Source organism: Drosophila eugracilis, unplaced genomic scaffold (genome assembly GCF_018153835.1).
Source record: "Drosophila eugracilis isolate 14026-0451.02 unplaced genomic scaffold, ASM1815383v1 contig_2154, whole genome shotgun sequence".
In the NCBI taxonomy this organism is placed as follows: Eukaryota; Metazoa; Arthropoda; class Insecta; order Diptera; family Drosophilidae; genus Drosophila; species Drosophila eugracilis.
The window spans coordinates 9793233-9819945 of NW_024573038.1; the positions used below are offsets into that span (position 1 = coordinate 9793233).

General features: G+C 38.3%; 8 protein-coding genes and 4 non-coding genes across 18 annotated transcripts; 5 read left to right on the forward strand and 7 right to left on the reverse strand.

Moving 5' to 3' along the window:
• Positions 1-79: 79 nt before the first annotated feature.
• On the reverse strand, positions 80-167 carry LOC121530037. Its single transcript, XR_005993740.1, has one exon. It is a non-coding gene; the product is annotated as a small nucleolar RNA Me18S-Um1356 (small nucleolar RNA).
• A 156-nt stretch (positions 168-323) lies between these two features.
• On the reverse strand, positions 324-409 carry LOC121530036. Its single transcript, XR_005993739.1, has one exon. It is a non-coding gene; the product is annotated as a small nucleolar RNA Me18S-Um1356 (small nucleolar RNA).
• A 159-nt stretch (positions 410-568) lies between these two features.
• On the reverse strand, positions 569-654 carry LOC121530035. Its single transcript, XR_005993738.1, has one exon. It is a non-coding gene; the product is annotated as a small nucleolar RNA Me18S-Um1356 (small nucleolar RNA).
• Positions 655-813: 159 nt separating this feature from the next.
• On the reverse strand, positions 814-900 carry LOC121530038. Its single transcript, XR_005993741.1, has one exon. It is a non-coding gene; the product is annotated as a small nucleolar RNA Me18S-Um1356 (small nucleolar RNA).
• A 565-nt stretch (positions 901-1465) lies between these two features.
• Positions 1466-3243, forward strand: LOC108114528. 2 transcript variants are annotated; one of them, XM_017225559.1, is made up of 3 exons: positions 1466-1637; positions 1706-2411; positions 2496-3243. In XM_017225559.1, the coding sequence occupies exons 2-3, from the start codon at positions 1720-1722 to the stop codon at positions 2941-2943; spliced, it is 1140 nt and encodes a 379-aa protein (XP_017081048.1). In that variant the 5' UTR covers positions 1466-1637; positions 1706-1719; the 3' UTR covers positions 2944-3243. The 2 variants fall into 2 exon arrangements, with proteins under 2 accessions (XP_017081048.1, XP_017081049.1); XM_017225560.1 differs by having other exon boundaries at positions 1709-2411.
• On the reverse strand, positions 3174-11742 carry LOC108114529. 3 transcript variants are annotated; one of them, XM_017225564.1, is made up of 6 exons: positions 11675-11742; positions 7532-8004; positions 7294-7367; positions 7161-7203; positions 4141-4266; positions 3174-3472 (listed from the first exon to the last, which is right to left on the reverse strand). In XM_017225564.1, exons 2-6 carry the CDS (start codon positions 7896-7898, stop codon positions 3360-3362), a joined length of 723 nt encoding a protein of 240 aa, XP_017081053.1. In that variant the 5' UTR covers positions 7899-8004; positions 11675-11742; the 3' UTR covers positions 3174-3359. The 3 variants fall into 3 exon arrangements, with proteins under 3 accessions (XP_017081053.1, XP_017081051.1, XP_017081052.1); XM_017225562.1 differs by lacking the exon at positions 11675-11742 and adding an exon at positions 8768-8856; XM_017225563.1 differs by lacking the exon at positions 11675-11742 and adding an exon at positions 8730-8822.
• A 2825-nt stretch (positions 11743-14567) lies between these two features.
• LOC108114466 (4-hydroxyphenylpyruvate dioxygenase) lies at positions 14568-16287 on the forward strand. The gene is made up of 5 exons (XM_017225474.1): positions 14568-14684; positions 14891-14917; positions 14983-15366; positions 15444-16097; positions 16161-16287. Exons 1-5 carry the CDS (start codon positions 14682-14684, stop codon positions 16233-16235), a joined length of 1143 nt encoding a protein of 380 aa, XP_017080963.1. The 5' UTR covers positions 14568-14681; the 3' UTR covers positions 16236-16287.
• Positions 16288-16316: 29 nt separating this feature from the next.
• On the reverse strand, positions 16317-18210 carry LOC108114465. Of its 2 annotated transcripts, XM_017225472.2 has the most exons (4): positions 17995-18202; positions 17359-17938; positions 16571-17192; positions 16317-16511 (listed from the first exon to the last, which is right to left on the reverse strand). In XM_017225472.2, the coding sequence occupies exons 1-4, from the start codon at positions 18080-18082 to the stop codon at positions 16317-16319; spliced, it is 1485 nt and encodes a 494-aa protein (XP_017080961.1). In that variant the 5' UTR covers positions 18083-18202. The 2 variants fall into 2 exon arrangements, with proteins under 2 accessions (XP_017080961.1, XP_017080962.1); XM_017225473.1 differs by lacking the exon at positions 16317-16511 and having other exon boundaries at positions 17042-17199; positions 17995-18210.
• A 96-nt stretch (positions 18211-18306) lies between these two features.
• Positions 18307-19392, forward strand: LOC108114469 (39S ribosomal protein L15, mitochondrial). The gene is made up of 2 exons (XM_017225476.1): positions 18307-18515; positions 18583-19392. The coding sequence occupies exons 1-2, from the start codon at positions 18411-18413 to the stop codon at positions 19336-19338; spliced, it is 861 nt and encodes a 286-aa protein (XP_017080965.1). The 5' UTR covers positions 18307-18410; the 3' UTR covers positions 19339-19392.
• On the reverse strand, positions 19339-21884 carry LOC108114464 (presenilin homolog). 3 transcript variants are annotated; one of them, XM_017225471.1, is made up of 9 exons: positions 21793-21884; positions 21496-21733; positions 21207-21436; positions 20931-21140; positions 20657-20877; positions 20496-20594; positions 20279-20437; positions 19774-19938; positions 19339-19720 (listed from the first exon to the last, which is right to left on the reverse strand). In XM_017225471.1, the coding sequence occupies exons 2-9, from the start codon at positions 21658-21660 to the stop codon at positions 19452-19454; spliced, it is 1518 nt and encodes a 505-aa protein (XP_017080960.1). In that variant the 5' UTR covers positions 21661-21733; positions 21793-21884; the 3' UTR covers positions 19339-19451. The 3 variants fall into 3 exon arrangements, with proteins under 3 accessions (XP_017080960.1, XP_017080959.1, XP_017080958.1); XM_017225470.1 differs by having other exon boundaries at positions 20222-20437; XM_017225469.1 differs by having other exon boundaries at positions 20180-20437.
• Positions 21885-21957: 73 nt separating this feature from the next.
• On the forward strand, positions 21958-23861 carry LOC108114468 (lipoyl synthase, mitochondrial). The gene is made up of 5 exons (XM_017225475.2): positions 21958-22112; positions 22172-22504; positions 22851-23007; positions 23068-23125; positions 23183-23861. The coding sequence occupies exons 1-5, from the start codon at positions 22062-22064 to the stop codon at positions 23712-23714; spliced, it is 1131 nt and encodes a 376-aa protein (XP_017080964.1). The 5' UTR covers positions 21958-22061; the 3' UTR covers positions 23715-23861.
• A 142-nt stretch (positions 23862-24003) lies between these two features.
• LOC108114728 (transmembrane protein 104 homolog) lies at positions 24004-26548 on the forward strand. Its single transcript, XM_017225836.2, has 4 exons — positions 24004-24166; positions 24469-24962; positions 25035-25255; positions 25312-26548. The coding sequence occupies exons 1-4, from the start codon at positions 24116-24118 to the stop codon at positions 26073-26075; spliced, it is 1530 nt and encodes a 509-aa protein (XP_017081325.1). The 5' UTR covers positions 24004-24115; the 3' UTR covers positions 26076-26548.
• Positions 26549-26713: the final 165 nt, after the last annotated feature.

Consider the following 26713-nt stretch of genomic DNA (forward strand, 5'->3'; position numbering starts at 1 on the left):
AAGGAAAACAATGCCTGGAAAATAAAAAAAAAATCTTTGTTAATGATGCATGTATAAATTAAAGGAATATTAATATTTTTGTATTATTCAGATGGTGATGCATGTTAAAAAGATTTCAACATAATTTCTCTGATTTGGGTATGAAGTTGTCATCAATAGGAATGTAAAAATTATGTACACAAAAATTATATTAAAACATACCTTAAATTTGATCCAAACTACATATATGCACTGGAAAATCCTTACCAAGGAGCTCAGCCTGCAAAATAAAGACAGACGTTTAGTTAAAAAAAAGTTAAAATAGCCAATGATTTTATTCAAGGGTTCTTATTCAGATGGTGATGCATGTTAAATAGATTTCAACATAATTTTTCTGAGTTGGGTATAAAATTGTCATCAATTTAATCAATAAAATTTATATTTGCTAAGGAATGGTAATTACCTTTTGAAGATCCCATCAATGATCCTTGCTAAAAACTGTTCCTTTAGCATCAACGTACTACCTGCAAAATAGAAGACAAGCTAAATTAATTAAAAATGTTTTTTACTAACATAAACTAGACTTAAAACTTTTATTCAGATGGTGATGCATGTTAGAAAGATTTCAACATAATTTCTCTGAGTTGGGTATGAAGTTGTCATCAATTTGGGAAATAAACAGTTTCTTAAAATTAAACATGGCATTACCTTTTAAAAATTCGAAGAAGACAGCATTGTTCCTATTATTGGTTAACTTCAAAGATTTCATTCACCTGCAATGGTAAACTAAAAATTTTAGATTCTTGAATATATTAGCCTTCACTAATTTAAAAAAAACTCGATCAGATGGTGATGCATGTTAAGTATTTTTCAACATGAGTTTTCTGCATTGGGTATGTAGATGTCATCACTCGAGTTGTTAAGCAAAATTAAGTACTGTTTAAGAACTTACCTTAGAAATAAGAATATTTCAAAGTGCCTCTAGGAGTCTTACATTGCACCACGTGGAAATTGTGTTCCCATAAAATCCAATTTGCCAGTTGTTTCACCTAATAACGTCGTGTAAATTGTCACATTTTAGAAACGACACTATGCTCTTATGTTGAGCATCTAATGTGCTTATTATAAGTTGGATCAGTTCCATTTTTATAGTTTTTAACAGAAACTTATTGCGCGCAAACGACCTTAACCAAAAGAAATTCGGATGGAAAGAAGGCAGGTTCTGCCTGGCAGAAGGTTGCCGGATGGCCATACACATAAAAACGTCTAAGAGTTGCCAGACACTCCACGATAATCATCTTTTTACAAACATGAAATAAGATGATTTTTTAAGCACTATTAAGCAGAAATTTTCTTTAAATTACAAATTTGGTAATACAAATAAAATTATTCCATACCTGTTGACATGGTGTTTAACTGTGTGTACGGTATAGCTTTAGATGCGATAGTATCGATTAAGAAGGCACATCTCCAGAGCGCGCTGCCACCTTAAGCGAATTGGCGCAATTTAAACAAAAATAAGCAAAATATTACAGTTGCATTCGCGGGAGGGACGCCAAAAGATAAACCCGAAGAGGTCTGAGTGCCAGGAAGACAAAACATCCGCCCACGCCAAGATTGTTACCTCTGCAGCGAAGATAAAGCAAAGCATTCAAGTGGTACGTCAGGTGCAGGGCGGCGTGAAAATGTTTATACAATCCTGATGCGTATCCAAATTGTTTTCCAGCAGCCAGCATCGCAATGACGACCCCGCTGCAGACGCGAATGGCGTTGGCCGAGATCCCTGATCGTCTGGAGGCGCTGCGCATGGCCAACACTCCGACTAACGCCAATCGCCGGACTCCGGATGAACCGACTCCGGCGGCCATAATCAACACACCAAACGCCAACGGTGGATTGGGCCTGCGGGTGGATAATGATGTTAACGTGGTGCAGGCACAGGAATTCGTCTTTTCACCGCTTCCATCACCGGATGAGTTAGTCATCCGACAACGTGGTCGCCGACGTTTCACCACCACTTTTTCTCCTGATAAAGTAAATGGAGGAGCAGGAAGTGCCTCTGGTGGTTCCTCTATGCGTAGCCCCTTTCAGCGCACGCCCACCAAAAATCTGCAAATGACCAGCGGCATGATCCTGCGTAGCTCTCCACGGAAGCGGCTAACCATGGGCAGCACCCCACCGGAGCCCACGCCCATGGACACCTATTCGCCCATTAAGATGGTCACCACCAAGCAACTCTGGCCCGGTACACCAATAGTAAAGAAGCTAAAAATGGAAGATCGTCCCGTGGGGCAGACGAATACCGAAGCATCGCTACCTTCCCTGTTGCAGGGTCTATCTCAGGAACAGCTAATCGAGTTGGTTATGAACAACATAAAGAGTGCGAGTGATGAGGGGGATATTCGAAGGCAGCTGCCCACGCCTGATATTAGGTAAATTTCCACACTATCCTCAATTGATGATCAAGCATCTTTTAAAGATATGATAATTGAATAATTTGTTATTGTTGTTTTCAGTTTTCTGGAGCAGGAGCTGCACCATGCTAAGCGGCTCATATTCAAATCTCTTCCCACCTCTCGACTATGCAAGAAGACAGATGCGGCTGCCTACTCAAAAGCGTCGATGCATCTTGCCGAATTTAAAAGAGTTCTGCAATCTCAGGCCAAACGCCTGCACGACTCCACTCATTGGGACGCCCTGGTAGACTACGTCTCCATGGCCTGGCAATGTGTGGCCAGTACGCCCAACTGGGAGAGCCATGCACACAACGCGGTGCGGCGGCAGTGTTTCAAACTTTTGGCTTGCTCCTGCTATGCGGCCATCAAACACGGAGGAATGCGCTTGGGGCAGATGAGACTTGAGTCCCTGGAACGTAATTTGCGTGAATGGTCCAAGGACTACGAGGACGTGCTGTCTTGTGTGAATGCCTTGCAGCGTACGCTTAACAGCCGTACCAGCTTATAAAAATCGTGGAGACTATAGACTTTTAAGGCCGACTTGCTGAACTCGAGGTTTAGTGGACCGAAACTAGTTATTAAGGCGAAATTTAGCAAATAAGCAAACGATATTTAGCGCGGCACGTGTTATAAACTATTTTTAATTTTGTTCATTAATATGTTGTCCTATTTAAAATGCACGCAAGCAGTTACAGCTTCTTTATTTAGTGATCTAAGCCATACGCTAACTAAAGTCGGTTAGCTTTATAAACTTGTATTTATTAACGCTTAAATATATGCTTAGCAAGTAGGTTTGATTACCATTGGACATTGTTTGAACTAAGTACACTTATTCGAATGCTTTTACATCTAGATCCTACTTTGCTATGACTATGTTGTACAACTTTTTTTTACACGATGACTTCGATCTTCATCGTCTCAACTTTAACAGAATATCCTTCTTCTACTCATCCAATGGAGCACACTGAACATAGAAAGCATGAGTATTAATGTTTTTGGTATGTGCTGGCTTCGAGAGCTGCCGGAAATGTGTTGCCCTGGAAATATTGAAATAAAAATGCAGGATTAATTATTAGTTCATTTTCTACTTGGCTGAGTAATCCCAATGCAATTTAATATTATTAAGCAGCTGCAAAGTATTCTCTGGAAAAATGTTTCAAATTTGTTATTCCAGCTTTTCTCAAATTTATTTATGAGCTGACTTTAGGCAAAGTGTTATGTTTATTATGAGAATCTGCTCAAAAAATTTTTGGTATAAACTACACAACGATAATATACAACCAAGGCTAATTACCCTTTTTTCAAATTTATAGTTTGCCATATTTAAAGGCTTGTATTGTATGATTTAGATCTCTCTTTTGACGCCCAACCGAATATTTGGTGTGAGCGATTTCAATTAGCATTATAAACTAAATATAATTAGCATGATTCGATTTTCTGCCAGCGAATGATATTGACATGATCTCTTGGCTATTGTTGCTGTTATTTCTGGTATTTGAATGTTTATCGAAGGTGCCGTGTTGAAACAGAATCATCGAAAAAGTATATTTACATTATTAAATTAGCATTGCTTTGTTAATCCCTCCTCATGTGTGAGTGGCATGGGCATATAGCATGGATTTTGTTATTCCAGATGAAAATATTACGAGTTAAGCTGATAAATGCTCTATGGGAAGTAAGTAATGCAAATGTTTATGATACTTACACTTTTTAAACCAGATCTCAGCGCAACAGCACTCCTTGACCTGCACAAATGTGAAGCAGGAGTCCACGGAGGATGTGTGTACCTTCTGGTCCGCAAAGCAAGTATGAGGCACATAGGGCAGACCCTCTGAAATAATTTGTAATTTTATAAATTTTATTTTATATTTCCTATCTACTAAGATGATATTACTAGATGTTAATTTGTTGTTTTTGATTTATTTTATGAATCTTTCACATTTTTACCCACAATTTACATTATAAAATGCGTCACGTAGCGTGTGTCACAAAATTAAGATTATTTTGAAATGACTTAGAATACTTTTAATGAAATTATCTTTTTAAAGACGGAAACGGGTGTATAGTATTCGTCATGTAAAATGTTTCTAAACTTCCCGATGACTGCCTTAAAATATATTTGACTGAGTCAAATTTGGTAGGCTGATTTTTTATCCAACTAAAAATATTTACAAATTTTTATATTATAGAATATAATAAAAATAAATATCATAATTCAGTACTTAAATATTATAAATCCTAACAATTTATTTGACCTCAAGTCAATGTTTTTAAGCTACAGAATACTCAGCTGTCTGTGTCATTTACAAAACCATAAATATTGAATATTTTATGTGGCTGACTTTATAGAGAAAATATTAGAAAATTTTTTGAAAATATTCAATGTGCTGCCCCCATTTTGAAATCAAGTGCTTAACTTTTTATAATAGAAACCACTTAATTTAAATATACAATTTATGGAACTTTTTCGCTTTGAGTAGAAACGGAAATCAATAAAATAGAATATGTTTATTAGGAGCTGCGCGCGAAAAGCGCCCAATAATTTTGAAGAAAATATAAACTTAGGCTAGTGACTAAATATGAACGGCATTGTTTTTCGATCGGGTCATAACACATGCCTGTATTATTTTTCGGTTGCCCTGTTTATAAAAGATTCCCATTTGTTTACAGAAACTCAACGTGTTGAATTTTATGAAGTTCCATGTCTACATTTTGTAGAACATTGAAAAGCCAACACAATGAATATTTAGTAGTTTTTGATGGTGCGTGTCGCAGATATTTATGCAATTAAATAATTATTACTTAATGTAAACAGACACGGGTATAAGCGTGTAATATGTCGGGTCAATTTAGTGACTGCTCTCGCAATTGTTAATAATCTTTAGCGACGACTGAGTAGCCGAGGTCAATGGGAAAAATAAATAAAAATCGACAGATTGTTAAAAAAGAAAAATGTATAATGATCGTGATTGATTACATGAGGCAACGAAAAATGTTGCTATCAAGGAAAAGTAAATAACGATCTATATAGAGATTATTTTCAAAGCTGCTATGATTCACATTTCATCTGTCAACATTTCCATAATTATTAAAATAATAAATTGATTTAATTGGGAAGTTGTTTAGAGAAAAAAAAGGAATTAGCGAAATTGCTGTCAAATTTAATGGCGCAAAATTATGGAAATTTTGGAATTGGGCGCTATAAGCGGCACCTAAAAATGGCCAGTGAACAGTACTAGGAATAGCCACCCACTTGGATGCCCGGGCAGGTGTTTTCCGATTGTTATTTCAGGCACGTTTCCTATCGAATGGATTTGTTGCCGGTAGTTGGAATTGCCTATAGCATACTAAAGAAAAATGTTGAGTCAATATTAATATAATATTTTTGCTGTGATCATAAGCTTGTGCTTGACAAGAGAAAAAGTATTTGTCAGATACTATACTTAAGTTTTTGCACTATAAGCGATAAGGTGATAAGTATTTTTAAGGGCGGTTACGAAATTCAATGTCAATACGTTTTATGGCCCAATTCAGTTGTAAGATGATCAAGTTAAACGTTAAGTAAACCGGAAAGAGGGATATCAGATATTTCAGAGTATCATTATCTTGGGTAAATAAACAACTGCAATTACAAATTTTTAGCCCTTTAAGAGAGCGTTTCCAGGAATTCATAAATATTTTGTTTGTAAATATTTAGTCAGAAAATATTTGTACAACTGCACTTTCTTCCTGCAAGAGAACTTAAAGGGCTAACAACCAACCCAAATGCCTAACAATCCAAAATCAAATAAAGTGAAATTAACAAAATTAAATTTAATGAGTGGCCCACACAAAACAATTCAATTCAAAGTCGGTTGCATTCGAAAAGGAAAACTACAGGGGCATGGAAAACTGCGCGCCTTGAAGAAAATCATTCAACTGTAGACAACCCAAGCGCCGAACCCACAAAAATTCTCCCCAACAAGGCAGAATGCACATATCGACAAGTCGAAAATTTGAACAGAGAAGAAATCAACTGAACGAATTATAAACTGACGCTTGGACATTAGGAATTCCAAAGTAATAGTACAGTAGATATAACTTAAGATGACACAGATAACATAGCATGTAAGAAATAATCAAAAATACCAAACACCAAAGCACATTTTTATATACAAAAAGATAATATTGGAGATTTGAATAGAAATAAATCTTATAAAATCTACAAAAACCATAAGATTTTCCCACAGAAGCCTCACTCTTTTGGTTGCAAGTCGAGCCAATGAAGCGTGTCGCAGCATTAGAGTGCGGTCTAATCAATGGACCAGACTTAACAACTTCCGTGCCGCATCACGTGCCAAGTGGAAGAGAACAACAACCGATAGAATAAGTGTCTGCCACCTTTACGACCATGGGATAGTTCTGTGGCTTTATCTTAGATAGTAACTTGGACTATTGCGTCATCGCAAGGGTAGAATTATACCCAGTAGTTTGCGTGAGTGCAGCTTGTTAAGGGCCTCTGCTGAATCGGACAAAATTAGCTAATGAGCCTCTTTAGAGAGTTGATTTTGCCGCTGCGTTGCAAGTGGGTTAGTGGCACGTCTTTATTTTGTGTGTTTACTGTGGGAGTCTTTTACAGCAAAGAAGTTGCAAAGTTTTGTTTATTATTGTTTGGCGCCATCTGCTGAAGCTCTTGTGGCAAGTCATAAATATCAACCTATGTAAATAATTTCACTATCAGCTTACCTTCTCGATGTTGCAGTTCACACCAGCAATGATCTTTGATGAACTGCAAAAGAAATGTATAAAATATATATAGTTCATTACAATGATTAGATTCGATTAAAAATGAGGAATAGAGATTATCTATACTATCTACCTGAATTCCTAGGCAGTATTTGGAGGTGTTCGGTGGGCATGTGATCGAACTGCAGGCATTGTTCTGACCTCTTGCTACAAAGACAGATTATATAAACATTTTACAACAAAGGAAGTTTGTTTAAAAAATGTATTTTTAAGTTAAGATAGTTTTCCCCAATTCTCAGATAACATTAAAAAGTATTTAGTACACTTAAGCTTAAATGAGAACTTGGAATCACACTGCACGGAATACTTACTCCCATTGAGTTTCAAAATGAATTGCATGGCCGCCTGCTGGGTCACCTGGTGGTCGAAGGTGTACTCCTCGAAGCTCTCGCTATACGGTGGAACGCGAGGTCGCAGGTCCTCCTCCTTGCACATGATACAGGAGGATTGGGGAGCACCGAGAACTGATCCGAGGCAGATCGTTAGCACAATCCCAAGGGCCAGGAATGATGGGAAAATGGCGGACTGATAACGCAGGCTGACCTTTGGGATTAAAGGTTTATCGATGGATCTTGACGGCTGTAATTGCTGTAATCTCGGGCACTGGAAGTTCTCAACGGCAAGTACCAAGTATACCAATTCGTTCCTCATCGTGCTTAGTGTTTCGATTTCGAGCATTTTTTTTTATTGTGCACAATTATCACATTAATTAGCTGGATTTTATTGGCGTTTTATTTCGGTTTAGTTAATGCCTCTCGTTGCGGTCGCAGCAATCGGATACGATCTGTAAGTCGCACGGATGCGAAGATTCAGATTTAGAGAGAGATATCGGGCAAGACTATATAGTATGTTTAGAATGCGGTCGTGATCTGAATATAGATTCCAATCGCATATAAGGCTCTGATTCTATGTGCTTTCCACACGAACAACTTTTGTCTAATTCACTTTACAGCTGATTGGTTTAATGGCATTTCTGATGTATTGTTAAACAATTTTTATCGCTTTCCTTTCGGTTGCTGTAATTTGATTTGGCAGGCAACTTAAAGTTGGTTAACTAGGCCAATTTTTAGATAGATGCAAATTGTCAATTAATTAAATTATGATTTATAAAATTGCAAGTTTGGGGATATTTTATATTATTATCATAACTATCAAGGTTTAGTTAGCAAATTCTTTGCGAATTTTCAATATTTGGTAATAAGTTCTGTAACACTATTCGAGAAATTAATCTGGTTATTCGTCGAATTAAAAACTAACACTTTATCCTTAATATTTCTTTGTTCAAATTAAAACTCAAAATAAAACATTTCCACATATCCACAAAATATTGCACAAAATCTTTCCCCTTTCATCTGCTTTCTTGCTGATAAATTGCTTTAGAATTTTGGTTGATATTTCTTTTTCACCGAAAAATGTTTGGTATTTTGGGGAATAATTTATTAAGAAGCTGGCCGGCGGACTCACTCAACGCATCTCATAAATTCAAGTTACAAATAACCCAAAACGCACGTGAGGAGGTGGAGTGGTAGAAATAATATTTGTCGTACCGCTGCGATGGTTTCGCATCAAGATCGACGGCCGCACGTCCGATTCCCAGCCTATGCAAATTCGTTCTGAGCCACTCGCACTGACTTCTCCGCTGCGGCAGAGCGGCGCACAGTGGGCCAGAACGGCAGTATTGCTGTCAAATTAAGGACTATACAAATACTAAAGAATTTGTCACTATATAATTATTCTATATCATTAAAATATCTTAGAAAACTCAAAGTATCGCCATTAAATACAAATTTTTAAAAATTAATTTTAAGTAATAGCTTTATGAAATTATAATTTGAAAATGATATACACTACACCATATAATATGTATTAAAGTCATTTAACTTATTATTTACATTAAAAAATGAAAAACTCATTTATTAATTAAACAGTATTATCTTTTCCCAAGCTCCGAGCAGTGTAGCTGAATTTACACAATATTTGTTTAATATATGTGAAGAAGATTTCACACTGTGCCTTGATATCAAAAAACGACGTTCAACACGAGTACTACCTTCGTGGAGCTTTAAATGCCCGACCGCCAGTTGGGGGAAGCCTCTCGAGTTGAATAAAAGCAAAAGCCACTAAACGCTTGCATTTAAAGGAATTTCGAAGTGAGTAATAATAATAAGTAATTCTTATCTCGTTTTTTATAAATTAAAAAAAAGGTTAAAAACTAAGCCGTACAACACTAAGGATACAGTAAAGTTTAAATATTAAAAAATCTACTAAGATATATAGTATAAATTTATCTAAAATCTGATAAGATCGTTAACCGCGAAGTCAGCATTTACAGAGCGATAAACACAGCCTCATTTCACTTCCCACTTATTAACGCAAGCCATCAACAGGCATTTAATCAAATAGCCTCAAAACTGATGCTCCATTAATAATATTGGCTCTTAATAAGCCCAGTAATTTGTTAAAAATGTAGCAGAACCATTTCCCCTTCCATAACAACAAACATACCTTGGCATACCGAACAAACAATATCTGACATACATTGAAATATTTTTATAATTTATGCCCACCTAAATGCCCCGGAACGATCCCTTCGAAATAGATATAGATCTGCATCTCTATATCTATACCTAGACGATATATATATGCATGTGTAATTTTCGCTGGGCTTCATAATTTTGTGTTTTAAAAATAAAATGAAAATTCACATAAACGAGCTGGCTAGGAAGTTTTCCTACTCGAATCTTTTGTTTATTTGTACAACTGCAACCTGCTATGCATGGCAGCGGCCCTTCTGCTTTTCTCAATCCAAAAATCGTAAATCTCAACAGGCCAAACCGTCCGATTTCTTGTGTTTGGAAAGCATCGTTTTATGGACCTTACTTTCTAGAATTACCCAAGACTATTAAATTCTGCCGGGCTCAAGATCTGTGGGCTGTTATTGTATTTTCCTAATGCCTTTCGCTTGATGTGGTTTCATCTACCGCAGCACTTAAATCCATAATTCCGCGTGTAAATATCTCAACTATATATATATGAAAATATCTTATATATGTCGGCAGCTGGCTTAAAGAACTTAATACCGTTCCACCTCACTGTAAAGGATATTGAGGCGGGGAAAGCGTGTCAAGGTGAAAGTGAATCATGCCGAGAATGCCTCCCTCTGGTAATGTTTTTATGGCTTTAACGAGCCACTTCTCCCTCTCTCTCTAAGTGGCCACTAAAAAGGGCGCGACTATATGTTAGATAATGAAAAAATTACTCTGTCGAATATTTTCGATTAAGTTTAAGCACGCGAACCGAATTATATTCGCAAATTAGCATGCAAATATTTGGTTTTACCTCAGGCTCCGCAAATGGTGTTGGCATAAGTTTGTCAAAAGTAAACTACTTTTTTCATTAGAAGTCTATAAAAATCTATTTCTTATACTAAAAAAATTGTACTTTTTTTTACCTAACCAAGTTATCTTAGAAACCGCAGAACCAAAAGCAAAAATCTTCCCAAAACTTACGAAATATGCAAAATCTAATAGCATAACTTAATAATAAATAGAATTCACGAATTTCCTTGTTATTTCCAAAGACGTTCTTTAAAATTGTAATTTATGCATCCCTAAAAACCGACCTACCTTAGAAACTTCAAAAGCAAACAGAAAACATCTGCTTAGAACTTAAGATATGCGAAATCTCACCTACCCTAAGATATTTGGTATGTGGCTGCGCATGCGCGTTCTGTAGAGTTTCCTAACCCCTGTCAGCAAAGAAACACCCCAAAAAAAGTAATCCTTTAAAGGTAAGGGAGAAAGCAAGAGAAATATCCTTTCAGAGAGTCAATTTACAAAGAACGAATGTTCTCATTTGCAAACAAAAACTCGTTTTGTCTGCGGATCTAAAACTGTAACCCCACCGCTTACAGTTTTCAAAGCACTGAACAACACAATGAATTCTGTGTTCCAAGTGTTTTTAAAGGCTTTACCAAATTTATGATCATTTTCACACACTGAACAATCAATCAACAAAATCGCAAAAATAACATATATAAACTATTTTTAAACCACTAACTAAAAAATGCTTTCAGAGCATATTCTTTCAGATAATTTATGTTGTAACATTTAAATGTTTTTGCCTTGCTTTGGGGTATTTTTTGTCTCGAAAATTGTTCGTTTTTTTTTGTTTCGGGGCCAACTATTTGGTGTTGTTTTTTCCCGTTTTTTAAACATTAAGATTTTAATCGCACAACGAGGCGCACCAATTTGTCAATACTTAAAAAAAAAAAGATAAACATAAATTTTTACAGCAGGCAGAAAAAAACAAAGTTTTGGGGCGACAAATGATTTTTGGCTCAAAACACAAAACACTAGCGACAGTTCAAGTACGTTTGATTTTTAAGTTATTGCAATTCTTATTTTTATAAAATTATACAAATAATATTAGATAATTTTGGAGTAGTTACACACTTCTGATTTTTGTTGTAATCTTTTTTACTGCGACTCTTGTTTTTTGGCTTGTTGTTTGGGCAGCGCAGTAAACGCGACTGAAGGATATGGAAAGCGTGACGTAGACCGGCGACAGCTTGCGGCTATGACAACAACAACAACCACAACAACAAGGACAATAACACAACACTGAGAGAAATGCCTTCTCTTTGAAATTTCACTTTTATATCATTCATTATCAATATATATACGAGGTGTGTTCAAAAAGTAAGGTGACTCTTCAAATTTCGCGAATTTCAAATTTTTCGATTATCGAAACCTTTTAGAAGTTATACGAGGTGTGTTCAAAAAGTAAGGTGACTTTTCAAATTTCAAATTTTTCAAATTTTTCGATTATCTTCAGTTTTGGGAACAAGAAAAAGTCACATGGGGCCAAATCCGGTGAATATGGTGGCTGAGGCATTATTGTGGTGTTGTTTTTGGCCAAAAAATCCAAATCCTTTGATCCATATTTTTCGATAGCAAAAAATCGCCGAGCTCGCAAAATAACTTGTAACTTTACGCCTCTCACAACCAAACAAAAGAGGATGTTCCATTGAAACTTGGTACAGATGTTAGGGAAGAGTGTACCAATATAACAAAACAAAAAAATCGATAATCGAAAAATTTGAAATTCGCGAAATTTGAAGAATCACCTTACTTTTTGAACACACCTCGTAATATAACTAAAACGAAAGCCACTATTCTGAAACCTTATAAAATTTTGAAAACAAAAGTAATAAAAAATATAAATTCAGAAATGAAAACATATTATCATACTTATGTATGTTTTACTTTTGATTCTTATATAAATCAATCTCATAATTTGTTTCTGTGTACCGCCGTCTAAGTTACTGACGACAACAATAGAGACTCACATCCTTCTGTCTGGGAATCGTCCTTTTAGAAAGCAACCCCCAAGTGAGAAACTTTCCCTGCTGGCAATGCCATCTAACCGAAAGAGAGTATTTCGAGAGAAAAGAGGGTATAAAAGGGTCGCAGGAGAATTCCTGGAAATATAATATCCCCATAAAGCAACAGGCTACCCACATCAAACCCAAAACAAACCCAATTTGAGCAAAAAAAAAAACCGTTGCCTTCGTCAAGGACAAAAGTTTGCTCAGCTAATGGTAAATCGCTGGAAAAAGATTTTTATTGGGATAGGTCCGGTGGAGTGCGTCAGAATATTCGACTAATGGAATCCAAGGAGCGCCAGGTGTAGAAAAAACAAATAGAAGTCAATGTTATTTATGAGGACGATAATATGATGGGAAAAGAAGTTAAGTTATATTCTGTTTTAGGCATTAAATAGTCTTTCTTTAAGTATTTGCTTTCATTCACCTAAAAAGTTAATTGGTTCACGATATTAAAACAATTTTATGGCATATGGTTTTATGAGTACAACAACATCTGGGACTATTCTGCGACAAGTATTTATTTCCAACTCCCGCCAATTTTGTCAGGTTAGCGCCTCTGCAGCGCCCTAATAAGCCAATCATAATAAATGTCAAGCATCGATTTGGCTTCTGGCCAATGACCAATCGACCATATCGTAGCCCTCCAACCACTTTCCCCCATCTCCACTGCCCCTCTTGGACTGTCAGTTTATCAGTAGTTTGTCGCCAGCAGCAGCTGAGAAGGCTGTGTCTAGGGCTAATCATTAATGCTTAGCTGCCTGAATTGCTCATACGCCATGTGTTCGGCCCTCTAGAGCAGCCCACATACCCTCGAAAACGATTAATTTATGGACTTGTCGTATGTTGCCAAACACCTGACACGAATCGTCAGTCAAAATGATTTAGAGAACTGCCCTATCCCAAAAAAAATTGAGCAAGTGAATCACTTGATGAAGGGATCTTGAAATTGGGTATAACTTGAGATATCTAGAATCTAGAAAATTTAGTAAAATATATTTCTAAGTGAAATGATTGCAGTCATATTATTTCGCAATGATGCATTAGGATTAGAAAGTAAACATTTTCAAGCTTATCTAAAAATATTTCAACAAAAATAGCAGAACTGGCCAAAATTAATTCCTGAATGATAATTCAAATAACATTCCAGTTCACAAAACCAGTCTTTATTCAAATACAACTCAATCATAAGGCCTCAAAAGTGAAAAAAAGAATAATCAAGTTAATGGTCCTTTTGTAATCCTCTTAAAGACATTATCCTACCAATTAATAGTCGATTGAAAACAGTCATAAAAATTTATTATTTATGTGAAGCGTGCGCCGTGTTATTAAATAATAACAACAGGCGACTTTGTTAACCAGTTTTCGCAAGATTTGTTTTGAGAAACTTTTCAAAGCGATTCTAATGCAAAACAACTTCAATAACGCTACATATTATGCACTCTAACAATAACAATAACAAACCAGATAACATTAACACTCAGTTTGCCTATTGTTGCGTTTTTGGGGGCTCGAAACTTGAATCAAGTTCAATGTGACTTGGCAACCGATCTGCGAGCAAACTAGACTGCCGCCTCATGAATATTTAACTGAATTCTGGCATGAGCCCAAACATTTTGCATAATGACAAGCGATATTTTCATGTAACGGTCTTTAGGAAGTACAAATCTTGACAATAAAAACTTCTAAAAGACCGCAATGATAAGAATAAACCCCATTGGAGGCCCATCTCAGCTTACAAAATTGCAATTCATTCTCCAGATTGCATTAATTAAGCTGTAGTCCACCTGTTCTAGTAAACAAATTTCTGCAAGTTCAGTTAAAATATGCGAACAACAACCAGCTACTTAAGATATTCCGATATATATAGCATTTGAAATAAACAAAATACTAGTTTGGCTTTTATTTAAATTAGTACAGGATTTTCACCTGACCGAAGCTAGGGGCCCTATATAAAGGCCCCGATTTGCTTAGCTCAGGCCATAATCATCTTGAAGATCGTGTAAGATCAACGAAACGTACAAATCTATATCGCGTGTGAGGAGAGGATTAGCATAAATTGAGTCTGAGTGATAATGGTAAATAGGCTGGGACATGTGCCAAGTGTTATGTAACATATTGTGGATAAAGTGGACTTCGAACATATTAAATATTTTATCAATGAAAAGTTTGAACATGTGTGTTTAAAAAATCTTTTAAGTTTTTATGCTTATACATTTAAATTTAAACTTTTACCGAATTTATATTCTAATACCAATTTTAACACTTCTAACTCCACCAACAGACCAGCTATACTGACAAAGGATCCAAAGTAAGTCTTAAAATATGTCATATTATTATATAAAACCATTACTAATTACATTCTTTATTCTACAGCCTGAAGCCGGCAAATTTCTAAGCTTTGATCACTTGACTTTCTACGTTGGCAACGCCAAGCAGGCGGCCAGCTATTATACCACTCGTCTGGGCTTTGAACCACTTGGCTACCAGGGATTAGAGACCGGAGAGCGACGCTTCGCCAAGCATGCCGTCCGTCAGAACAAGATCGTCTTTGTGTTCGTCTCTGCTTACACACCGGATGACAAGGAGCATGGACTGCACCTGATGCGCCATGGTGACGGTGTCAAGGATGTAGCCTTCGAAGTGGAGGATTTGAATGCCATCTTTACGCTAGCGGTGTCCCGTGGAGCCGAAGTGGTTCGTGACATCTGGGAAGAGAGCGATGATCAGGGATTCGTGAGATTCGCTACCATCAAGACCGTAAGTATATTGTAACTTTTATCTTTGAACAATTGTTTATACAAAAAATCAAAATCATTTTCACATTTTGCATATAGTACGGTGATACCACCCACACTTTCGTGGAGCGAAATGGTTATGCTGGGGACTTCCTACCCGGATTCCAGAAATCTGCTGAGGATGTTCTTTTGAAGGGCCTGCCCTCCACCAAACTGAACTTCATTGATCATGTGGTGGGCAACCAGCCGGATCTGCAAATGGAGAGTGTGGCGTCCTGGTACGAAAGGATTTTGCAGTTTCATCGCTTCTGGTCGGTGGATGACTCTCAAATCCACACGGAGTATTCCGCCCTGCGCTCCATTGTGATGGCCAACTACGAGGAGACGGTGAAGATGCCAATCAATGAGCCAGCCAATGGTAAGAAGAAGTCACAGATCCAGGAATACGTCGAGTACTACGGTGGTGGCGGTGTCCAGCATATTGCTCTCAACACGGATGACATCATTCAGGCGGTGAGCAATCTGAAGGCTCGGGGCACCGAGTTCCTGACCATTCCAGCCTCGTACTATGAACTGCTTCAGGAACAGCTCTCGCATAGCCGTACCAAGATTAAGGAGGACATGGAGGTCCTAAAGAAGTTGAACATTTTGATTGATTTTGATGAGAACGGATATCTGCTGCAGATCTTTACTAAAAACTGCCAGGACCGGCCCACTCTCTTCCTCGAAGTTATCCAACGCTATAATCACAATGTAAGATTTATTGCTTAAACTATTTTTTCTAAGAAAAGTCATTGACATTTATAACTATTTCAGGGATTTGGCGCAGGAAACTTTAAGTCTTTGTTCACGGCAATAGAAATTGAACAGGCCAAACGTGGTAACTTGTGAAACAAATGTGTACCAACATGTAAAACTAATAAATGAAATGATCTAAACAGAACAACTTATTTCACAATTATTGCTTAAGTGTCATTTCTTTAAACGCTGGTCTCTAAACCGAGTGTCAATCAACACCTCGTTACGTGGATCGTCTTCGGCAAAGGAAACCATGTGGGGATTCCAGAATCCCGGTGGCGTGTTACTAATGGCATCTACGTGCTTACAATTGGCCAAATACTTTTCGATCTTCTCATCAGTCAGATTTGTACCCATGAAATTTATGAACTAAAGTGAAAGAAGCGGGTAAAATATAAATTATATTAGGATAAACAAATTAAACAAACCTTTTCGCACTCCACACATTCAATATTGAAACGTTCTTTTACCGACAGCTCAGGTTCTTTTTTAACCAAAAGCGGTCGCGGGAACTCCTCCTCCAATTCCTTGCTCTCCTCTTCTTTTATTTCCATTAGATACTTTTCAATATCCTGCGAGAGTTTCGTTGATTCATTGCCCACATCTATTTCTGGCTGAGATACGGGTTCAGTTTTAACAGCTTTTGCTACTGGAATGGTTTTTTCCGCTTTAGCATGATTTGGTAGAAGACGCTTCTGCTGGTCAATCATATCTTTCTCAAACTGCTTTAAGGCGCTTGAGCAGTCTTCGTCGTCGTCTTTCATAATTTCGGCCAGAACATCCATGGTGCCCAATTTGTTAATTTCTTCAATCGTATCATTCACGAAGATTATGTCCTGGGTGGCAGGCGTCAGTATTACTACGCTATCTGACGTGCTGTTAATTTTTAGGCCCGGAGGTGTGGCTGGTGGTGGCATCATCGGTTGTTTTGAACACTCTATATTAAAGTCGTCCATGTCCATCTCAAAAGTAGACTTGCTGAACTTGATGATGCTACTGCTGCTGGTGGTAAGCGAGTCGTCTGCGTTTAAGACGCTCACGTTGTCTGTCCTGCAAGCTTAGCTTTTACAATTAAAACGAATGATAGCTAAAAGAGTCACAAAAATCTTTACGAAGATATTGAATTTAATCTAACAGAAAAGTATAAAAGTAAACGATGACCCTAATTAGGAAAGATTTCTGTGATATCTTTTAAGTGAATAGTATTCATAATTACCTTTGCATTAACGATCTTGGGGGCCGAGATCTTTTAAGGCTCAAATTGGGGCTTTCCTCTATGACATCCTTTTCGCTAGTGTTCGTCTTATTTGCTTCGAACTTGAGGCGTGTTTGCTTTAAGTGCAAGTTAGAGCTTTTGTGAGTTAGTGACAATTTGGTTAGAACTCCTGAATTTTTGGGCGTCTTACGAATCCAATTGTTACTTCCTGCAGTAACATTGTTTGGCTGTTCGTTTTCCAAATTCCGGATGTCCGGCTTCCGGTTAGGTAGTTTTAGTTTACGCGGACTTAGTACAGTAGTCTCCGTTTCCGCAATGCTTTCATCCTCCTCCATTTCCTGATCCTCGTCGGAGAGATCAATACTGCTGATGGCTATATTCATGTTCAAGGAGTTCTGGCTTTGTGGCTGCGGGGAAATGTCATCTACAACTTTTTTTGGCGACAGTTTCCTGCGCTTTCCTGCGGGAATTATGGATTCCTGACGATTTTTTAGCAAGTCCAACGCCTTATGCAGCTTTTCATTGCGGGCTTGTAGGTTTTCTATAGTCCGGGCGTTTTCCTCCGAGTCTCGTTGCATCACTGCAGATAGTATAATTTATTTAGTATCAACAAAAATGAATCAAAGTTCGACTTACTAAGGGCGTGCTGTTTGATAGTGTCCAATGCGGCTACAAGGCACTTCACAGTTTTCTCCTTGTGTCCGCGACATATTCCACACGTCATACTTATAATTGGAAAATTGTAATTATTTCAATGAGGACAATTGTTTTTACATTGGCTTTGATTTGTTGTTTGTTTTATTCCGCGTTGGCACTCAGTGTAACCAGATCTAAAATTTGTACTTTGTTTAGCGACAACAATAAGTGTGACCGATCTGGTCAAACTGGTAAAACTATAAATATCGCTAAATTTCTGCTAAATTATGGTATTTTAACCTGTTGGTATTTCTAAACTGACCAGCTGCGGTTTGCTGTTTGTCATCTGCTCGTGTTAAGTTTAATTTTTCGTCAGAAAAACTTGAGTTTATCAAATAAATTAAGATAATTTGGTCATGGCACACCTGCGAGAAACTTCGGATAAGGCGCTAAAGTTATTGCGCACTTTGCCGCGCGTGCAGATTGGCAATTTGCGACCAAATCCAAACTCAAAACAGAATGTGAGTGGTTAAATAACAACATGCAATTGGTAAATAGAACGTCAACTTATATTATATTTGCCGGCAGGACAAGCGTGGCAGGGCGCAGCACGGCGGAGACAAGCACGGAGCGGGCAACAAGGGATCCGGACAGCGGCAGAATTTCATGCGGCTGGGTTATGAGACAGGGAATCAGCCCTTCTACTTGAGATTCCCCTATGAGCCTTACTACAAGGGACACCACATGAAGCGCCAGTATCCGCCTATTTCACTGCTGCAGCTGCAGGTGCTCATAGACACCAACAGGATAGACATCAGCCAGCCCATCGACATCAGTACACTGTGCAATTCTGGTCTCTTGAATCTGAAACCCGCTGAAATGGAATACGGATTCCAGCTCACGGATGATGGACTGGACAATTTCCAGGCCAAGATCAACATTGAGGTGCAACATGCCAGCGAAGCAGTCATAGCAGCTATCGAAAAAAACGGCGGAGTGATCCGTACCGCCTACTATGACCCTCGCAGCCTGCACATGCTGTCGAATCCTAAGAAGTGGTTCCAAAAGGGAGTGCCTATTCCCAGCCGGATGCTGCCTCCTCAGGACGCCGTGGACTACTACACGAATCCCAAAAATCGCGGTTACTTAGCCAACCCCGAGGAAATCAGCCAAGACAGGCTGGTGCTGGCCCAGAAGTACGGCTATCAGTTACCCAAAATTGAAGAAGATTCCGCCTTCGAAATGCTTAACACCGCCAAGGATCCCAGGCAAATATTTTATGGCCTTGAACCTGGCTGGCTCATCAACATAGTGGACAAAACAATAATCAAGCGCAAGCAATAGTTAGTTGGAGTTGTTACTATGCATTTTGTTAAATAAAGAAGTGGATTACAAAAAGCTTTGTTAGACTATGATACTGTGAGACATTTGGTATGTCCTTGTCTTTTGATTTAAGTTTATATAAACACCTGCTTGGCCGAAAGATCCTCCATAAATGGCTTGACCACCGCACTGGTGGCGAAGCAGAATATCAATCCGAAGGTAATTGAGATAGGCAGCGCGGGCAGCGCCTTACGCCAAATAGCCAGAAGCAGGAGAGTGAGGCAGAGTCCAATCAGGATGGCCACAAAGCAAGCGATTGTGGTCGTCCAATCGCCGTAGCTAGAGGCTTTGCCCACTAATACCGAATAGAAGATAAAGTCGCCGAGTCCCAGTTTGATGCCACCTTGGAAAAATTAATCATTAAAATACTGAAATGGTTTTACTTCAAATACTTACGTTCTTCTTGTCCGTCCGGATGATTCTGATCTGGAGCTGTGACTGTTCTATACTCGTTTGAACGCTGCGCGTTTCCACTCTGAGTACTTTGAACCTCAATCTGACGACGAGCCACTCTTTCACTTAAATTGGCTGACCATTCCTGTGTAAAACCCGCAGCTTCGGCTGAAAAAAACATTTTGGGTTAAAGAATGGATTTAACATCATGCTTTGAAATTGACATAAAGTGACAATTTCGCGGCTTGATCTTGAATGATATACTACTAGCAGCGCTTTATACCATATGCCCAACATAACTAAACAATACAATAAATACAAAATAGTACAAAAAACAGGCGAAATGCCAAATAAGCAAGTACACATTAAGAGAGAAGATAAATCATAAAATAATATAATGCATATGTACCGTTTCCGCGCAAATTGCTTTTAAAAGTCACAAGTGGCATACCTTCAGTTGCCAGTACACTTCCGTCATCCCGTGGATTCTGTCTAGGATGGGAGTTACCTGAGCGTGAGGCGCTAACCGCCGCTGCCTCCGGCGAAGCCAAAGAATTTTGCGTGGCCCTCGTGGTCGTGGTAGAGTTGCTGGATGAGGGTGATGATGATGCGGTGGCCTGCGATTGCTGGTTCGTAGTAGTGCCCACAAGTGCATAAACAACAGTAGCTACAAAAATATTAATTAAGAACAAAGGTGATACATATATATAAGAAGTCATTTTTACATGAGTAGATCAGAGCGGGGAAGATTTGTTCATTACGCTCCTGGGCCGTTTCTACTAGTATTCGAAGAGGTCCTCTTGGGGAAAGAACAGCTATGAGATCTGTAAATAATTTAGAAAACAAATCAAAAAAACAAAAGGATGAAAACTAAATCCAAAATCACCCCAAATAGAAATAGCAGCTAGAACAGCCCATGCAGTCCATTCAGGCAGATATTTGATGAACACTAAGGCCATCAGGGCAGCCACAAATATAAGATACCCTTGCTGCAATCTCAGAGGGCCCTGCCAATGGATAGACATCATTCCGACTACTCCAAAATTCCACATAATCAGCAGGGCAGTGGGGTAATCCATAGGTATGTTGTAGGCTCGAAGAAGTTCTCTAATATAAGATCAATATTATTCAAGAAGTAAATTAAATTTCTTTCTACTTACTCTAAGTATAAGTACGTAAAGATGAACAATAACATAAAAGAGGAGAGTATCAGCCAGCCATGGATGATGCGATAGCAACGTTTCTTGTACAAAACAATTAGCAAAATGGTCATCACTACAACCACGCTCATAAGGATTAAAGAATTGGCCAAGGCATTCCAGAATTTAACGCTTGGTTCGGGTGATAGCTCATGGAATGGTGTGTAAAGGCTGGAATAGAATACATATTCTTGTGAGGATAATACAGCAGACTGACCAAAATATAGCTAATCTTACAGATAAACATCTGTGCTGTTGTAAAAGCTGATGGAGTTGATGGTAGCCACCACCACCAGCATGCACAGGGAGACGGGAACAAACAACTTGATCACATGCTGAGCGCCGTATTTCAGACCCTGCTCCTCCTCCATTTCATTTGTGGGTGGACCTCCGCCGCCACCAGTCAGTCTTGAAGGGCGTGAACCGCCAGGTTCCCGCATCACCACATTGGGAACTGCAAGTATAGCCTAGCAGAAATAGAAACTATAGTTAGCAGTAGTTTTAGCCAACTATCCTGGGAACTTACCGCATCCGGTTGATCCTGATTGCCGGATCCGTAGTTATTGCGCTGTTGTTGCCGCCTTGGAGGACGTTCCAAACGTTCCGCCTCGCCGTTCTGGCTGCCCATATTGGCATCGTCTCCGGAGGCGAGTCCGGAGGAGCACGAAGCCTGGAGATTAACAGCAGCCATCAGTGGTGTGCGTTCGTTCGCCTCCGTAGCGCTGGACGCCTCCCCCTGCGAAGCCGTAGTTGTGGGATGGAAACTTCAAGGGGGATCACTACCGATTAAGATATATTAATGAAACGAGCCGGAAATGCTTACAATTATTGGAGCCAAAGTAAATGTAGCTTGGAAAAACTTTCTTTTGTTTTGACGGAGAAGCGACTCATAATAGTGTTACCAGGTGGTAAATTCGATTCCGCCTATTTTGTATTTTTTTTAATACTTACAAATAGTAAGAACAGCAATCAGCTGATCCGCTTAAAATATAGCGAGGTGTAAAAAGGTCGCACTAATTATTTCATAAGATTCGACAAACAAAATAAATCCGTGATAAATAATTGATTTTGCACATAAAATTAGAATTCACCATGTTGCGAGCATTAAAATCACACGTGGAAGCCCCAATAGTAATTGTCACCGTATGTAAAATATCCTAAAATCAAATATAAAAACAACTAATTCTGATTGAATAATGTAGCGTGCGGCATCAACAAATGCGGAAAAGCTTGAAGAGATTCGTGAACGCCTTTCCAAGGGACCCAATTTCCAGGACTTTGTCCAGAATCCGGAATACTCAAAAAGTGAATGGGAAAACTACGAGGGAAAGCTGCGACGCGAAAAGGGCGAAGAGCAACGTCTGCGACTGCCGCCCTGGTTGAAAACCACGATTCCTGTTGGCAAGAACTACGCCAAAATCAAGGCACAGATGAGGGAGCTCAAGCTGTCCACCGTCTGCGAGGAGGCACGGTGTCCCAATATCGGCGAGTGCTGGGGTGGCGGCGAGCATGGAACGCAGACAGCCACGATTATGGTAAGGGAACAGACCCCCTGGTGACCTCTGCTGATAACCGAACATGTTCACTATCAAGGTCTAGGTTGTTTCAGAATTTTCCACAGTTTTAGTCACTTGAAAATTTGGCAATACGTATGTATGTATGCTAAGGCACTTTCAAGCACTCGAGACTATATTTGATTCCATTGGCAATATGGAGGAAATTTGAAAATATTTTCTCCTAAACTATTCCCTTGTAATTGTGCAGTTTCCCATTTTTTCATCGACTTTATAGCATTTAAAATTCCGTAAATGGTTTCAGTTTTCTTTTTAATTATTTGCTTTATAAAAATTGCAATCTCATGTTTATTTCATTAATTTCTAGCTCATGGGCGATACTTGCACTCGAGGCTGTCGTTTCTGTTCGGTGAAGACGGCACGTAAACCACCACCGCTGGACGTCAATGAACCCGTGAACACAGCTACGGCTATTGCTTCCTGGGGTCTGGATTACATTGTCCTGACCTCAGTAGATCGTGATGGTAAGCATTGAAAAGGATTTTAACTAATCCGTTCTTAAATCTCTTTCAATTTCATTCTAGATTTGCCGGACGGCGGATCAAAACATATAGCTGAAACTGTACGGGAAATAAAAGCACGGTAAATAGCTTAAATATATTTAAAATGATAACAAATTTAAAATTTGTTATTTTGTAGTAACTCAAACATTTTTGTGGAGTGTCTGGTGCCAGATTTCCGAGGTAATCTTGAGTGCGTGGAGACGATTGCCAACTGCGGCTTGGATGTTTATGCGCACAACATTGAGACGGTGGAAAAACTGACACCCTATGTGCGGGATAGACGCGCTCACTACCGTCAAACTCTGCAGGTGCTAACCGAAGCAAAGAAATTCAATCCCAATCTCATTACAAAGAGTTCCATTATGCTGGGCCTCGGTGAAACAGATCAGGAGATTGAGAACACTTTGAAGGATCTGCGAGAGGCTGGTGTGGATTGTGTGACCTTGGGTCAGTACATGCAACCGACGAATAAACACCTTAAGGTTATCGAATATGTTACGCCCGAGAAGTTCAAACACTGGGAAGAGCGCGGAAACGAACTAGGCTTCTTATATACGGCCAGTGGTCCTCTGGTTCGGAGCTCCTACAAAGCGGGCGAGTTCTTTATCACGAGTATATTGGAAAACCGTAAAAAAAGGCAAAACGCTAATGTAGCCCCAAAAGAGTAAAACCATGAAAAAGCCTTTCTAAATCGAACATTTCTAGAAGCCTGGATATTTTAGTTCAGCTTATTATTCACAAAACCCTCGCTTGTTGTGCAATGTATATATTAGAAGACAAATTAATTATTTTGAAATAAATTCGAATTGTTGATAGTTTTTAAGGAAGTCATTTATTTTATTAATTAAAAATGCCGTGAATCGCAAATTTGTCTTCTCAGATAATTTTTAAATTTCGCGCCCTTTCCGGCTTTAATATACTATTTTATGCATTAGCCTTTTTGGTTTCTTCGGCCACACTAGACAAATGCACAATCTGCTCTGCATGTCTATTATTGTTTTCTTTTTTTGTTGAGCATTTGATTTGATTGGATAGAAGACTACTAGAAAGACAAAGAACCAGCTTAAAGATGCCTCGTCTTGTCAATGGCCGGGAGGCCGCACCCACGTATTCAAATTTGGTGAGGACTAAAAAATAAAAGTGCAGATTCCTTTCACCAAAACAAAGGACATACATATGTTGCGTGTTTGTTTTGATGCTTGTGCAATGAATTTCTAGTTTTAAATAGTTCACAAAGATATGTGCATTTGTGATATGAAGTCAACGACTCAAAAAGTGCAGTGACTATTATTTCATATGTGAAAACAGGAAAGGCTGCACAAACTACGCCCACTTAAACTGTTTCTGCTTCGTGTGCACATATTTTTGGATTTCTAAAACGGAACACCTGTCGCTCCGTGAGTAATCCTTTTTCGTCCACAGGTTGGCTTCATATTCATTTTTAACCTTATCGTTGGAACTGGAGCTCTAACGCTACCCGGAGTATTTGCCAGGGCAGGATGGATGTTGTCTCTTATCGTTATTGTTCTACTGGCCATCATTAGTTATATGACGGTTACCTTTATCATCGAGGCGATGGCCTGTGCAAATGCCATACGAAATTGGCAAACTCTTCAGGCGCTGCGCCAAAGTCGAAGCTCTGCGGAGAACAGTGAAAACGACGATAATGCAGATGAGGTTTCGATGCAATCGGGAAATGATCAAGTTGGAGACTTCGAACGGGTTCCGTTGACTATTCAGAACCGGGAGTTCCATTATTATCAACTCTCACACAAATTCGAACTAGGCGAAATGGCAACACTCTTCTTCAACGAATTCGGACGCATTATGTTCTATCTATGCCTGATTGTTTATCTTTACGGGGATCTGAGCATATATTCTGCCGCCGTGGCAAGAAGTCTGCGTGACGTCGTTTGGTGAGTAATTGGAAACAAAAAAAAATATAAGAGAATTTGTTTATATCTCTACATTTTACAATTTGTTAACAGCGACCATACAAATGGAACGGACACTAAAACTTTAATGTATTGGTCAGGAGACTTTGAGAATAATACTGATCAGCCCTGTTGGAAAGAACATACGATATCCCGCTTAAGCATGTACAGAGTGTTTTTAATTGGATTCACATTGATCTTTGGTCCATTTGCTTATTTTAATGTTCAAAAAACGAAATACTTGCAAATGCTCACAGCTGCTTTCCGATGGATGGGTTAGTTGTGAAAATATTTCGAGTCGAGAGATAATATAACAAATTTCTAATTACAGCTTTTACATTAATGATCTGCATATCGCTGAAACTGTTGATTTCAAGAGGTGCCAAAGGCCATCCGGAAACATTTAACGTATATGGTATTCCTGCGCTTTTCGGCGCTTGTGTCTACTCCTTTATGTGCCACCATTCACTGCCCAGTTTATTGGCTCCCCTCAGACACAAGTCGATGGTATCGAAAATTCTCTCAATCGACTATATAATTATTTGTGCATTTTACATTTTACTAGCCATGACAGGTATTTTTGCCTTTGAGCGAATCGAAGACCTTTACACATTGGATTTCCTACCCTATGATGTGGCCTACATAGACTTCTGGTCTGGTCTATTAATTTGCATTGATTATTTTTTGGCACTCTTCCCCATTTTCACGTTGTCCACCAGTTTTCCCATTGTGGCCATAACACTAAAGAACAATCTTCAATCCCTTTTCCTGGACATGTCGCAATATGAATCCTATGGTGTTATTGTGCGTCTATGCTTTCCACTTCTTGCTATAATCCCACCGTTTTGTATCACATATTTTACAGAGAGTTTGTCCAGTTTGGTGGCATTCACTGGCACCTATGCAGGCACTGGCATTCAATATATAATACCGGTATTCCTGGTTTATTTCTCGAGGCGCACTTGCTCAGAGCTTCTGGGAAGCGGCGTAGTCAATCGTTTTCAAAGCCCTTTCAAGTCCAGTGCCTGGTTGGTTTTTGTTATTATTTGGTCAATTTTATGCGTTTTTTTGGTAACTATAAATTTATTTAGTTAGGTTAAACAGTCTGCAAATATGTAGATCATTTTATGGCAATGAGTTTATTACCGGATAATAAAGATCCATGTCAATTATTTTGTAGTTGTAAATATTTACTAAGTAGAATATGTAAAATAAGTTAATTTTAGCAATGTAAGTCAGTATTGAAATCGGCTGTGAAACACAAATTTTCATTAAACATTTCTTACATTTTCCGTATTTCCAAATTTTAGATAAGAATTAAATTTCAAAATATCCTCCTACATATGTCAAAAGATATCCCTAAGTAAATTTACCATTCAAAAAATTATTGCCTTTTCAACTATATGTTTTAAGCAATTATGTTAAGTGTTACACCAGTAGAAAACTTTAGAATCTATGTGTTTATTTATAATAATATTTTTTATCAGCATAATGTATTAATGATATTTACCATATTGCTCACATCAAATATCTACAACAAACGAATAAAAATATACTTTAAATTAAAATTGTTTATTTAAATTAAAAATGGTTTAAAATAATTGTTATACCTGTTGAACACAAATTTAAATTTATAATAAATGTTATCTGCCTAAATTGGCGGATAAAACGGATAATTGGTTTTAGGGTGACCGCTGCTAAAATTTACAAAAATTAATTTAGCTGTGAGTTAT

Coding starts and splice junctions, on each gene's coding strand:
- LOC108114469 (XM_017225476.1), top strand. CDS start 18,411: ATGGCACACCTGCGAGAAACTTCGGATAAGGCGCTAAAGTTATTGCGC. Junction 18,516..18,582: donor ATCCAAACTCAAAACAGAAT/GTGAGTGGTTAA, acceptor ATTTGCCGGCAG/GACAAGCGTGGCAGGGCGCA.
- LOC108114468 (XM_017225475.2), top strand. CDS start 22,062: ATGTTGCGAGCATTAAAATCACACGTGGAAGCCCCAATAGTAATTGTC. Junction 22,113..22,171: donor CCCCAATAGTAATTGTCACC/GTATGTAAAATA, acceptor TGAATAATGTAG/CGTGCGGCATCAACAAATGC. Junction 22,505..22,850: donor CGCAGACAGCCACGATTATG/GTAAGGGAACAG, acceptor ATTAATTTCTAG/CTCATGGGCGATACTTGCAC.
- LOC108114528 (XM_017225559.1), top strand. CDS start 1,720: ATGACGACCCCGCTGCAGACGCGAATGGCGTTGGCCGAGATCCCTGAT. Junction 2,412..2,495: donor CTGCCCACGCCTGATATTAG/GTAAATTTCCAC, acceptor TGTTGTTTTCAG/TTTTCTGGAGCAGGAGCTGC.
- LOC108114728 (XM_017225836.2), top strand. CDS start 24,116: ATGCCTCGTCTTGTCAATGGCCGGGAGGCCGCACCCACGTATTCAAAT. Junction 24,167..24,468: donor CACCCACGTATTCAAATTTG/GTGAGGACTAAA, acceptor TTTCGTCCACAG/GTTGGCTTCATATTCATTTT. Junction 24,963..25,034: donor AGTCTGCGTGACGTCGTTTG/GTGAGTAATTGG, acceptor ATTTGTTAACAG/CGACCATACAAATGGAACGG.
- LOC108114464 (XM_017225469.1), bottom strand. CDS start 21,660: ATGGCTGCTGTTAATCTCCAGGCTTCGTGCTCCTCCGGACTCGCCTCC. Junction 21,437..21,495: donor ATCAGGATCAACCGGATGCG/GTAAGTTCCCAG, acceptor TATTTCTGCTAG/GCTATACTTGCAGTTCCCAA. Junction 20,878..20,930: donor TTTACGTACTTATACTTAGA/GTAAGTAGAAAG, acceptor ATCTTATATTAG/AGAACTTCTTCGAGCCTACA.
- LOC108114466 (XM_017225474.1), top strand. Junction 14,918..14,982: donor ATACTGACAAAGGATCCAAA/GTAAGTCTTAAA, acceptor TTTATTCTACAG/CCTGAAGCCGGCAAATTTCT. Junction 16,098..16,160: donor TCCAACGCTATAATCACAAT/GTAAGATTTATT, acceptor TAACTATTTCAG/GGATTTGGCGCAGGAAACTT.
- LOC108114529 (XM_017225564.1), bottom strand. CDS start 7,898: ATGCTCGAAATCGAAACACTAAGCACGATGAGGAACGAATTGGTATAC. Junction 7,368..7,531: donor CATTTTGAAACTCAATGGGA/GTAAGTATTCCG, acceptor CTGTCTTTGTAG/CAAGAGGTCAGAACAATGCC. Junction 4,267..7,160: donor TGAACTGCAACATCGAGAAG/GTAAGCTGATAG, acceptor AAATTATTTCAG/AGGGTCTGCCCTATGTGCCT.
- LOC108114465 (XM_017225472.2), bottom strand. CDS start 18,082: ATGACGTGTGGAATATGTCGCGGACACAAGGAGAAAACTGTGAAGTGC. Junction 17,939..17,994: donor TATCAAACAGCACGCCCTTA/GTAAGTCGAACT, acceptor TACTATCTGCAG/TGATGCAACGAGACTCGGAG. Junction 17,193..17,358: donor CCAAGATCGTTAATGCAAAG/GTAATTATGAAT, acceptor CTAAGCTTGCAG/GACAGACAACGTGAGCGTCT.